The 12,946-nt window shown below is 34.1% G+C and overlaps 1 protein-coding gene across 1 annotated transcript in view; it reads left to right on the forward strand.

Moving 5' to 3' along the window:
• Window positions 1-12,946, forward strand: part of Calcr (calcitonin receptor) — a 35,268-nt gene that overhangs the window by 2,304 nt on the left and 20,018 nt on the right. The window contains exons 2-5 of the mRNA XM_042684689.1: window positions 2,704-2,857; window positions 5,602-5,712; window positions 8,055-8,167; window positions 10,170-10,261. Coding sequence (XP_042540623.1) covers window positions 2,704-2,857; window positions 5,602-5,712; window positions 8,055-8,167; window positions 10,170-10,261 — 470 coding nt within the window. The remainder of the gene's footprint in view (window positions 1-2,703; window positions 2,858-5,601; window positions 5,713-8,054; window positions 8,168-10,169; window positions 10,262-12,946) is intronic.

The raw sequence follows: 12,946 nt of genomic DNA on the forward strand, positions 1-12,946 counted from the left end.
CGAGGTCAGGAACCTTGCAAGTCTTGTTCACTTTTCCAGAAGCTAGAGCTTTGCAGAAGGTTAAAAGTATTTCTCAAATGACTCCATGATGTCTCAGCAGCTGATTACTGTTGTGGGCAGCTTGGCTGTCATATGTGTGGAGCCATTTGCTTGAACTTTGGGAAGTCACATTGCATATATGATGGCTAAACTGCTACACTGGAGATTTTGGTTTGGTTTTTGACGAATCATGTAACATAGTTTATTTGCAAAACTTGAACACTAGTCTTTATTGAAAGAATATGCCCTTGGTGTGTCATTTCTATCACCATTTAATATATAGAATAGAAGAAATCATCTAAAATATGGATTCATATATTTATTTTAATCCCTCAAAAGCATAGTATAGACACAACACTTGTGATAAGTCGATATTTTTACATCTTTCACACTGTCTGATTTTTTTTTTTGGCAGGGGAGAGAGGGGTTGGTCATGGGCTTGAACTCTGGGCCTGAATTGCTGCCCCTGAGCTCTTCAGCTCAAGGAGAGTGCTCTACCACTTGAGCCACAGCACCACTTCCACCTTTCTGGTGGTTAATAAGAGTCTCATGGAGTTTCCTGCCTGGGCTGGCTTTGAACCACAATCCTCAGATCTCAGCCTCCTTAGTAGCTAGGTTTACAGGCATGAGGCACAGGTGCCCAGCATGCTTGATTGTTTTATGTAATCCCTACTGATTTTTCTTTTGCCCCGTTATGATGACAATAATTGCTGAAAAATTACTACCTCAACACAATTTTTAGTTTATATTAAACATCAGAAAAGTTTTAATGAATTTTTTGAAGTTTGTATTGTTACTTTTAAGCAATAATAAATTTCATGATTGCAATTATATATGCATGCAATATTTATATACCTGTAAGTATATACCCTTTTTTCTGTATATGTATACATACACATACATATATAACATACATTTTCTATATATATATGGATATATGTAGACAGAGAGTGTATGTATGTCCCAATGTGTATATTATTTTAAGAATAAATTTATCACACATTCATCTACCACTAGGAAATTTGCATCATCAGTGCTCAAATATGGTAGACCAGGAGCAGACTCACATTGCTGTGACCCACCTGACAGCAGACTTCTGATTTCTCATTCCTTCAGTGTTAAAGCAATCTATTGAACCAAGCTCCAAACCAAGTTCATTGGAGTTTGTTTCAATATTGCAAGAATAGTAAGATTGTCATTGACATGAGCTTTACCTACTCTCACTAAGATATTATTTCCATGGTATCAGATGTTAAGGCTATGTTACACAAAACAAAGACGTGATTGAAAAATGGGCCAAGTTTTTCACTTGATATCTTTGTACATATTATTCCTTCATGGAACCAACAAATTTCCAACTAGTTCAGGAACATTTCTTAATGTGTTTTCAGTTGTAGGAAAACAATGCTCATCTGGAAAAAAAAAAACCTTAAAGGAAATAGTTTCTAAAGTGCATGTAAAATTTGATTTGATGACAAAACTAGCCCAGAAGTTAATAATGCACAAATGACAATTCTCATATCAACTAAAGAATCTAAGAGTAAAAATATCTTTCTTAGATACTTCTTAAAATATGTCTATATTCTAAAACAACAAGCATCTAGAATAGATACATAAGCCATTAACATCTGTACTGTGTAAGCTCCACGAGCTTTTCTTTCTTTGATGGCTCAGTAATAGTAAGTTGAATTCTTAAAGTGCACACTAATATATTTATCCAAATCTGGATTAATTAAATACAAAAAATTAAACACAAGAACTCTTCAAGGTTTTTTTTTTAAAGTTTCACAATCCTTGTTCCAATTCCTAATAGAATGAGAGTTACTCATGAAACTTTATTCTTTACAATTTATTGGTGTCAGGTTGTATGTTAAAAAAAATTGTGTTCTCTTTCATGAGTAAAGGGTTTGCACAAAATCATTTCACTTGGTTCATTAATTTCTCTTTTTTCTATAATAAATTTAATAAATATTGTACATTTAATGTTATCATAAAATGAGTACACATTAATATGTAATCTATATATTCAAGGATAATATCAACTTTATTTACAATAAGTGTCCATTGTTATAACAGTAAAAAGAATCCATTTTTATTCAGACGCATTGTTGACATTTCTATAACAAATATAAATCAATCCATGTAGGTTGTGTGTTGGTGAAACCAATTTAAAGATCTCAAAGTCAATTATCAGAGTTCCCAAATTCCATATTTTGTTTATTCTGTTGAATAAATAGAAATATTTATTCTGAAAAACTCAACCGAAGAATCATGTTTATTGCACTCTTTGTTTTTAATAATGTGATCTGTAATTTGTAAGAGTTCAAAAGCAGGCAAAATTAACTTACTATTGGTGTTTTTGGAAACTAGTTGCTTTCTTTTGTTTCCATCTAAACTTTATAATGATAATCAAAGTGAAATAATCCTAGATGATAGAAAATATGCATGTGTGGATGCTGAATACATCTTAAAAGAATTCTAAAATTAGTAGAGTTTATATATAAAAGACATATACTTTTTAATTGTAAAACAAAATGTTCTACATGGAAATTATAATGTTTTTTCCTAAGAGGAAAAGTATTTGCAAATTTTTATTATCTCCATTATGCATGTATTCACCAATCCCTACTCTGAGTAAGTAACTGAGTTTCCCTTTTAATACAGCAACCAACCCCAATTCTTCCTGCCTCTTCAAATCTCACCTATCAGCCAATGGATCATGAGCCGTTTCTGTACATGTTAGGACGCAAGAAGTTGCTTGATGCTCAGTACAAATGCTATGAACGAATGGAGCAGCTGCCTCCATACCAGGGAGAAGGTAAAGAGAAAGATACATATGAAATTATGTTTGAAACAGCATGAAGGATTTATTATCTTTCCTGGGTAAATACGTATTGAATAATTTAAACTTAATATTCCAACAGCTTTTGCTCCATGGTATAGTTGTGTATTTCTTGTGGCAGATATGCCTCATTTCTCAACTTCATCTAACTTCTTTTGAGCTAACATCTGCCCTCATGATAACATTACTGCAATAGCTCAGTACTAAGAAGCAGGAACGTTACAGGACTGGATGGGGGAGGAAGGGAACGGAAAATGACAGGAAAAAGAAGTGGAAAGTGGTGGGCAGAGAATTTGCCTGAGGTGGAATCTGTCAAAACCCTGTTACATTTAATTAGACATATCTTTATTTAATTAGATATATACTTCATTAAATAGACATACCTTTCTTTTGCTGTCAAGTGGTGGACAATTCATGCTGTTACTTACTCTTTCTATATCCATTTTCCTGGAGAATTAGGATCTATCCTAGACAAGCACTGTATATCTATCACCTTCTCTAAAATGATCTTTTTGATTTCCCAAATATTTTCAGTGCTAAGTATATTCTATAATCTATAGAAGTCTCAGAAGAAAATAAAAGAGAAGCTGTAATAGTCTAGGACTTCAAACATTCTAACATAACCCTAATTTGTCAAAGGGAAAACAGGATTAAACACATTATTACTACATGTGGTTTGATTTAAAATAGGTTTTATTTCAACTTCTTACATTTGCCACTAAACTAAGATCAAGTCAATTGAAAGACAGGTATTATTGTAACTGCAGTAGTTTCATTACTTATCAAGAACTAGAAAGGCATTAGTTGCAGCTCTGCCTGAAGGAGAAACCCTGTAGAAATGAGACAACAGAAACAACGATCATAACAATAACAACAACAACAAGCCTTATATTTTAAGAGACCAAGTGAGTTCAGTTGAGTTTTAAATCACCTTGAAAAATTGAGTTTTTTATGGTATGTTCATTGTTTTAAAAAAAATACCAAGTACCAGTGGTTCGTGCCGATAATCCTAGCTACTCAGAAGGCTGAACTCTGAGGATTATAGTTCAAAGCCAGTTCAGGAAGAAAAGTCTCTGTGAGACTCTCATCTCCAATTAACTACTCAAAAACTAGAAGTTGAGCTGTGGCTCCAAGTGGTAAAGTGAAAGTCTTGAGTAAAAAGAGCTTAGGACCAGCACCCAGGCCCTGAGTTCAAGCCCCACAACCAACAAAAAATAAACAAACAAAAATAAACTTTGAGAACTGGTCTTAGAGCCTGAAATTCTTTAAAGCATGTGGTAGGGTAGATTTCATTTTTGAAGATGGCAAGAAAACCCTTGGTGCCAATGTTGATGAACACATGAAGTGATCAAATTAAGTTGCTAACAAAGTATAATTCTAGACTAATAAAGCCTTTTTTGTGTGTTTTACCTACATGCTGAACATGCACATTCAGTAGGAACTTGGAAGAATTCCATCATCCTGCAATTAAGAATAGAGCTACACAAGGAAACCTTTTCAGATACATGGTTGTTAGAATCCTTATAGTCCAAAGCCATATAGATTTAAAAGGAAGCCCTCACTCAGGGATAAAATTGTGTGTGCACTAATAGCATTTTTAGTAATATTTTATTTTTTTAGTAGTATTTTAAAGGAGATTTTTTGGAAGAAAAATTCAGTAATTTGACATACATATCTTTTGAGGAAAAATGGAGTAAATCCTATAAAATAGTACATAAAGTTAATTCTTTAATTATGTTGCTGCTGCTTTCCCTTTTTTAAAAAAATATTTCCATATCCCAATGGAAAGTTCCAGAACAAGATAAACCTAATTGTCCACACACAATTAAATCCCACTGAGTCAACACTTGTTGAGAAATTTTAATTGTATCTTAATTGTCTAATTTAATCTTTGCCTCCCAACCAAATTTTTGGTTGTGAGAACCAGATTGCTCAGGGCAAATTCTCTGTTTAAATTCTTTTATATCTTGCCAATTCCTAAATGTTATTGTTTATAAATAAAGGCATAATGTAAAAAGATTGATTAGATGCAATATGCTGATAAATATTGCAACATTTGTCCTCTAAGAGTATTCTCATCCTTGAAATGTATTTTAAATTTTTGAGGAATTAATTGATAGTAGGAATTTTGTCAATGCCTTTCAAATCCTTATGCTGATATTGGCGAGAACACATAGCATACCTTACAAGAATGGCAAGACCTATTAATCCAAATCCAGTTTTCTGGTTGGATATTTTACAAAAGAATAAAGTTTTTAAAAGTAAAACTTACCACATACCAGCAGTGGGCCCATGAAAATCCATTCTACTAACAACCAACCTGTACCTCAAGTCCACAATTAAATAACTATAGAGAAGACTAAAACATAATCTACTTGCTCTTTTTGATACATTTTACCTTGGAACCTCTTACAGAGTAGAACTAGAACCATGACTGTCATCTCATGAGAAAAATCTGGTCATAGATAAGCTAAAGATAGTTAAGGCTATTTCAAAAGGTGATAATTGACTCTGAAACGCAAACTGTCCTGACTGCCTCAGGGGACAGGTACATGGAAGACTGACTTCTGATTGATGTCTTTTAGTTAAAACCACATGGCTTCCATGGCTTCTTGCTTTCTCTCTCTCTCTCTCTCTCTCTCTCTCTCTCTCTCTCTCTCTCTCTCTCTCTCTCTCTTACTTTGTCTCTCTCTCTCTTTCTTTTTTTCCTTAATAACCAGGTCTGTACTGCAACCGCACTTGGGATGGCTGGATGTGTTGGGATGACACGCCTGCTGGAGCCATGTCCTACCAGTTCTGCCCAGATTACTTTCCAGACTTTGACCCAATGGGTAAAGTATTTTCATTTTATATCCCCAGAGTTTCTGTAAATGGAATATTGTTTCATTGTGCAAGTACTACAGGGTGTCCTTATTTTTACAGTCATATTATGGGTTCATTATGCATATGAAATTCTGGTTTATAAAATTAGTTTTTTGGGGACGGGAGGGGGATGGAGGAGGAGATGAGAGGGATGGGAAAGGGAAACAAAGGAGGAGGCAACAATGCTTGATAAGAAATGTACTCATTACCTTGCTCATGTAATTGTAACCCCTCAGGTATGGTATTTTCACAATAAAAAAAAGAAACAATTGAGCCAATTGAAAGAACTCTCAGTAAAAAACAATAAAATAAAATTAGTTTTTCTAGGAGAGAGCAAGGGAAGGGGTGACATTGTTAAAAAAATGTACTATTTATCTGACTTACGTAATTGTAACCCCTCTGTACATCACCTTTGGCAATAATAACAATAAAGAATACATGAAGAAAAACAAGAATTGTAAGATACACACACACACACAACTATGTTATTTTCCATATACATATAGAAATAGATATTATATATACAACAAAAATAAAAATGTTAGCCAGGTGCTGGTGGTTCACACCTGTAATCCTAGCTATTCGAAAAGCTGAGATCTGATTGCAGTTTGAAGCCAGCCCAGGGAAGGACAGTCCATGAGGCTCTTCACTCCAATAAACTACTCAGAAAAAGCTGGAAGTAGCATTATGGCTTAAGTGGTAGAGTTAGCCTTGAGCACAAAGAGGCTCAGGAACAGTGCCCAGTTCCTGAGTTCAAGCCCCAGGACCAGCAAAAAAATAAAAATTAAATAAAAAAATAAAATTAAATTAGCTTTTCCAAAATTCTGTGAATACATTTATTTATTAGTTACATTTTCATATCTTAATTATTTAAATATAATTACTTATGATTATAATTAATTATAATTTGAAATATACCACAGATACAATATATAAGTCCCTACAGTAGATTGAGGTTTTTTTTAACCCCTCAAGAGTGAACTGAGCATTAACCACATATCCAGTAAAGGGTGTTAATTAGCTCTAGAATCCCAGTGAGACTGGACAAATGAGTTTGTCCCTGGTAAAATGTTTGGAGGATATTTCATTCAAAGATATCATTTGTTCCTAAAACCAAAATTCCACCCCGCAAAGGTAACGATGATTGAGGTATAGTTGCAGACGGCCTCCTTTTAAACTAGTACACATCAGTTACTTCTGGGAATTCCTATTTTGATAGAAAAGTTTGGAGTGTAATAAAAAGGCTTTGTAGAGTGCCCTAACTCCTAGCTACAGTCTTATAAACTCTAAATCTATCTAGTGGTAATCCTTCAGGTCTTTAGTGACTCTTATCAATAAGTGATGCTTCATTAATCTTAATTTGACAGCTGCATTAGAGGTAACTTGATTGGCACAAAGATCTGTTTGGCCATTGAGTCTACCTGGCCAGTTCCAAAGGAGCAGTGGACTAATGCCAAAATGGTGGTAAAATATTGACTCAAAGGTGAGGTTTTGATGAGCAAAATAGGCATTTCCAGATATAAGTGCATCATTTCAGACCAGTTTTTTTTTAATGGAACCCTGAGTCTTATAAACATTCCATTTCACACACACACACACACACACACACACACACACACACACACACACACACACACCATTTTTAAAACATCTTTATTCAACAAATTTAAATGATTAAGGATTTTAATATTGCACTAAAACCTACATCTTCAGGATATGCACAAACCATCTGGCCTTTTAAAGGTTTGAAAGGTTTCATTTTAGGGAAAATGCTTGGTAAAGATAAACAGTGAAAGAATAAAGAACAATATTGAAATTCAAAAGAGATAACTCAGCAGGAATATGCCAGAGGGTAAAAAGCACCATGTAACAAGGAAGCATTTAGAACCTTGCTAGCATCAATATAAACCAATAGTAATGGCACAGAGCCAAGATGGACGAAAATGGTTTAGAACAGGAGTTCTCAATCTTGATGCCCTTTGGAAACATATATAGAGGGAGTGTTTATAAATTTTATATTATTATGTTTATTCACACATAATACTACTAGGATTTGAGTCTCTAGGGATATAGCCCGAGAATCTGTAAATTAGAAGTGGCAATACCCACTTTTTTCTGAAGATAAAATGAGACAATGCATATTAAAATACATTTAATAGCCATCCCATCCATGTAACCTCTGTTGACTGATGTTCTCATTCATGGGTCTACTGATTAACATTTTGGAATGGCTTTAAAGTTTTCAATTATGTTTTATCCTTCTTGAGATTTTTGACTTAGTAAGGTCACAACTGTTACATTTCATTAACAGAAAAAGTTACGAAATACTGCGATGAAAAAGGGGTTTGGTTTAAGCATCCTGAAAACAATCGAACCTGGTCCAACTACACTTTGTGCAATGCTTTCACTCCTGAGAAACTGCAGGTTGGTTCTATTTCAGATCTCAGTACTGGATAACAAGGCTTTTGTACATGGGGATGAATAAATATCTGCTGTTAAAACAAATTGATGATGAGTTATAAATTCTAGAGTCTCTGCCATTAGAGGAAATAGTATGTCTCTTTTTGATTGCCACTCAGTGTTGCAGGGACTTCTGTGAGCAATGGAATCAAGCCATTGGACTATATAATGGGAATCCCTCTGAAGCCAGAAGTTGGACATTTTGAGACTCTCCCTAACATCTCTCTCATCCTGGAAGAGTGTGGTTTCCCCACAAGTTACAGGCTAAAGGCTACCCTGCCCTCTCCTCAATTTCATTATCAACCATTGAGGAAATCCTTATTGAGGGCCTTCTCATTAGCCTGTTGATACACATATAGCAGTTGAGATTATTTTCAGAAGCAACCTATTCCTATTCTTATTTGCTAATACTTACGTCTTCTTAGCTACTAATGTTTTGAATAACATCTCAGCTTAGAAAAGATTATTTTGAGCCAATGTAGGGGAGAAACTGCACCAGAAATCCTCTTCACCCTGAAAGGAGATAATGTTGATGTTTATCTACATTGTACGGATGCTTATCTGAACTACTCTTCAGGTTGCAATCTGATTTGATATTTCCCTCAAAGATCAACCTGAGTACTAATTAATTACTACATAAATTGCAAAAAAAAAACAAAAGGGCTGCATGCATTTGTTTGCTGGTAAGAAGTTTGAAGAGTATATAATTTCTTTAGTAAAAACAAAATAATATATCCTATTCATATAAACTGCATAGAAAATGAAAGTGAACAAACTGGTTTTTAAATGGGAATTCCTTTGTACAACTAAAGATAATAAAAATATAGTTTAAGAACACAATAATAGCAGCACAACTAAGATGAATAAATAGAATAGAGACCAGTTGACTAATAGGACGTCTTGTGACAGGCTCAAGATAAAGGCAGTGAAGACAGTGACCTCTTTACAAATTAGTCAGCTCATCAAGCTCAGAGGCATCCTAATGGAAAGCTCTTTACTTAATAAAGTCGGATTGAAGTGACATGTCACCGAGTAAGGAATTTCCTTTGTGAATGCTGATTAGAATCTGATAGAAAAAAATTTAACTATGTTAACTGAATTGTTATAAATAATGCAAATTCAAAGAAATGATAATCAAGGCTGCCATGTTTAACCATCACACACACCCTGGCCACATCTGAGAAAGAAATAACTTTAAGAAATAGAAATGTTCCTCTCAAAGCATCTAGTGTGAGATTAAATTGTTTTCCACAAATCCTTCTCACAAAAATTTCCAAAAACAAATCAACCAAGATATTAATTTTTAATATCTTTACACAGTTATACAAAATATTTCAATAGGTCTACCAATATATAACATCTTTCTCTTTGACCAATGGCTAGAAAAGAGAAAAACTTGACTTCTTCAATCAAATAATTACTGAGAATACTACTTTTTTTCAAAGGTATATTAATTGCTATGCAAAGTTGTGTCTATTTGCATCCTAGGTTTAAAAAGGCATAAAAAACCTGACACCTTAACTGTGCTTCCTCTCAGTATATTCCTAATATTCCCAATGCTGAGAGTCAGAAGAATTTGGAAAATAGAATCGATTCTACACATTATTTATAACACTTCAGTATCAGATAGAGCCCAGTCTATAATAGGACCCTAGAACTGCCTGCATTACTTATTGGGCATAGCGGGTAGCAAGTTTTATTATATTTAAAACTATTTCTGTAGTATATTTTAAACAAGATTTTCTTCATCTCAAGGAACTTTATTCTTAAAAAGTAAATTGATTTATTTCTGGAAAATAATATGAATAAACAAAAAATTCATCCTCTAAAGTATTTTTGTAATTAGTAGATACTTTAAAGAAGGAAAACCTTTGTTGATTTGCACTAGTCTCTAGACATCAAACTATTTCCTCTTTTTCCAGTCATTCATTCATCTATTTTTTTTCTTTTAACATTTCTCTTCCAGAATGCATATGTTCTGTATTACCTGGCTTTGGTAGGTCACTCTATGTCAATCTTCACATTGGTAATTTCCCTGGGGATTTTTATGCTTTTCAGGTAAGCACATTTACAGCATCTGATTATTTATTTATTTACTTCCGTACTTACTTGTCTGTCTGTCTAAGGGCTTTGAAACCAGGGCTTGGATGCTGTCCCTGAGCTTTTTTGTTCCAGGATAACATTCTACCACTTTGATTGACAGCTCCACTTTCAGTTTTCTGGTTGTTACTTGGAGCTAAGGGTCTCATGGACTTTCTTACCTGGGCTGGCTCAGTCTCAGATCCCAGCCTCTTGAGTAGCTAGGATTACAGGCATGAGCCACCAGCACCTGGCTCTGATTTTTATTTTCTGTTGTAAGTCACTTAGGTAAATGGCATATTCTGCAAGTGTGTGATGTGTGGCAAGGCTCTTTCACAAATCCTAAGAGATACAAACAGTTAAGAGTGATAAAGTAGCAAGAAAATGAAATGTTAAAATATGCCTTACTTTGCGGCAGTCAGGATGAAGCCATAATTATTGTCAATAGCAATATACTTCCTTTCCAAAATAAGACAATCATGTTATCTAAAAATACATGGTGGTAATGTGGTAAAGGCTCTGCTTGCCATGGTTAAGGTTCCATCAAGTATTGAAGAGAGGATCCTCCACCTTCTCTTATCCCCACTTCAATATCTGAAGGCCATGGCCACTAATTCAAATTCATCCTACCTTTCTAAGCCAGAAGATTAGTTAATCCATGGCAGTGGTTAGCCAGGAAAGAAAAGAATAGTGTAGAATAATATAATCTTAATTTGATATTTATTAAAATACCATCTTGAATGCCACACTTAGTGGCTCATGCATGTAATTTCAGCTACTTGAGATAAGAGGATCACAATTTGAGTCTAGCTTGGGCAAAACTTAACAAAATCTTATTTCAAATAGAAAGAAGGCAATGTGGTTCATGTCTATTAATTACAGCTATGTAAGAGACGGAGTGTATCATGCTCCCACACCTGCCCTGGGAAAAAGTAGAAGATCCTATCTGAAAAAAATAACTAAAGCAAAAATGACTGGAGACATGGCTCAAATGTTAGAGTCTTTGGATTAGTCAGCATAACACCCTGAGTTCAATCCTCAATGAATGAATGAATGAATGAATGAATAGGCAAACTTTAATAGTGCTAAATAAAATTAAACCAGGAGATGGATAGGCACTTATTGACACAGCTTGAGCACAACTCCTAATTTTTATTTTTGCCAGTCCTAGGACTTGAACCCAAGGTCTGGATTGTGTCCTTGAGCTTATTGGTTCTACCACTTGAGTCACAGCCACTTCCAGGAGGTTTCTTGGGGTGATTAATTGAAGATAAGAGTCTCATAGACTTTCCTTCCTGGGCTGGCTTTGAACTGTGATCCTCAGATCTCAGCCTCCTGAGTAGCTAGGATTACAAGCATGAGCCACCAGAGCCTGGATACAACAACTATTTTTATCTCAATTATTTAAAATCTTTGTCTACATCATTTTCAAGATTCTTGTAGCAATGTAATTAAATAGTAATTTTTAACTGAATAGTGAATAATAATGTAAGCAAACAGTCAATATCTGTTTCCATAAGTGCTTTAACAGAAGAAACCCTGAGAAAGAGCAAGACATGATGAATTAATCACTAGTGGAAGAGTATTTTCAATTATACTGATCAGAACATGGCAGAGTAATCACATAACATGATTCATTTTGTGATGTCTCGTTTTCTCAATTGTTCTTCATTATGGTGAATAAATACATCATCATGACTCTCACAGCTTTGATTAAAGAGTCTGCTACTAAGAGTTTTCTTTTTAAGTTGTTTATATAATATATAGTACATATTTGTATATGTAGTATACCTACTATACATAAGAAAAGTAAATGAAAGTCCTCCATATTTGTAATCATACAAGTTATAGGTATAGTCAGGACTTCAAAGGTAAACATTACAAGAGCATTGGCAAAGAAAAGAAGGTCCTTTTACCCATGTTTTCTGTATCAAGTCACTGAAAATGGATAAAGGTATACCATATAGGCCAAGTAAAATAGCTTTCAACTCAAGTTAAACCCAAAACAAAAGTGATTCTGGTGAAGCTGGAGGGAGTGTCATGGTGACTGTCAGCACTGAGTTTGAACTAGTATCTCTCAATTTCAAGGATAAACCAAGACAGCAACGTAAGCCCCAGATGTTGGAGGAAGAGACAAGTCTTATTGATTTATCATCTGTATCTAATCATGAGAAGCTGGTACAGCAAGGCAGCCACTGGCTCAAGATGTGAATGAAATACACAGGTCACAATGGTTCACTTAACAAAAGATGTTATTCATAAATTCTATACTTCTTCTTAATCATTTTATTTAACAATGTGAAAAGTCTCTTTTCTTAACATTAAATTACATTGCTGACTCTTCAACTTTTTCGTATATGTGTGTATATATATATATATATATATATATATATATTAAAAATGATTCTGAAAATAGAAAGAAATTGTGACCTATCCTTAAATTTTACCTCTTAGTCAAACTTGTCTAAAATTTTTTTCAGTCAACATCACTTTTAATATCGTTGCTGCATTTCACAGTAAAAAGTTTTTATCATTTGTGCACTTAAATGGCATCATTTATGTGAAACTTGAGCCAAAAAAAATCCATCTATTGCTTAACTCTGTATTTTCAGGGTTATTTTTGCAATATACAAATAGTTTCATAAAAGTTTCATGAACTCAAAA

This window comes from Dipodomys spectabilis, unplaced genomic scaffold (assembly GCF_019054845.1).
Source record: "Dipodomys spectabilis isolate Male_0828 unplaced genomic scaffold, ASM1905484v1 ptg000089l, whole genome shotgun sequence".
Classification (NCBI taxonomy): Eukaryota; Metazoa; Chordata; class Mammalia; order Rodentia; family Heteromyidae; genus Dipodomys; species Dipodomys spectabilis.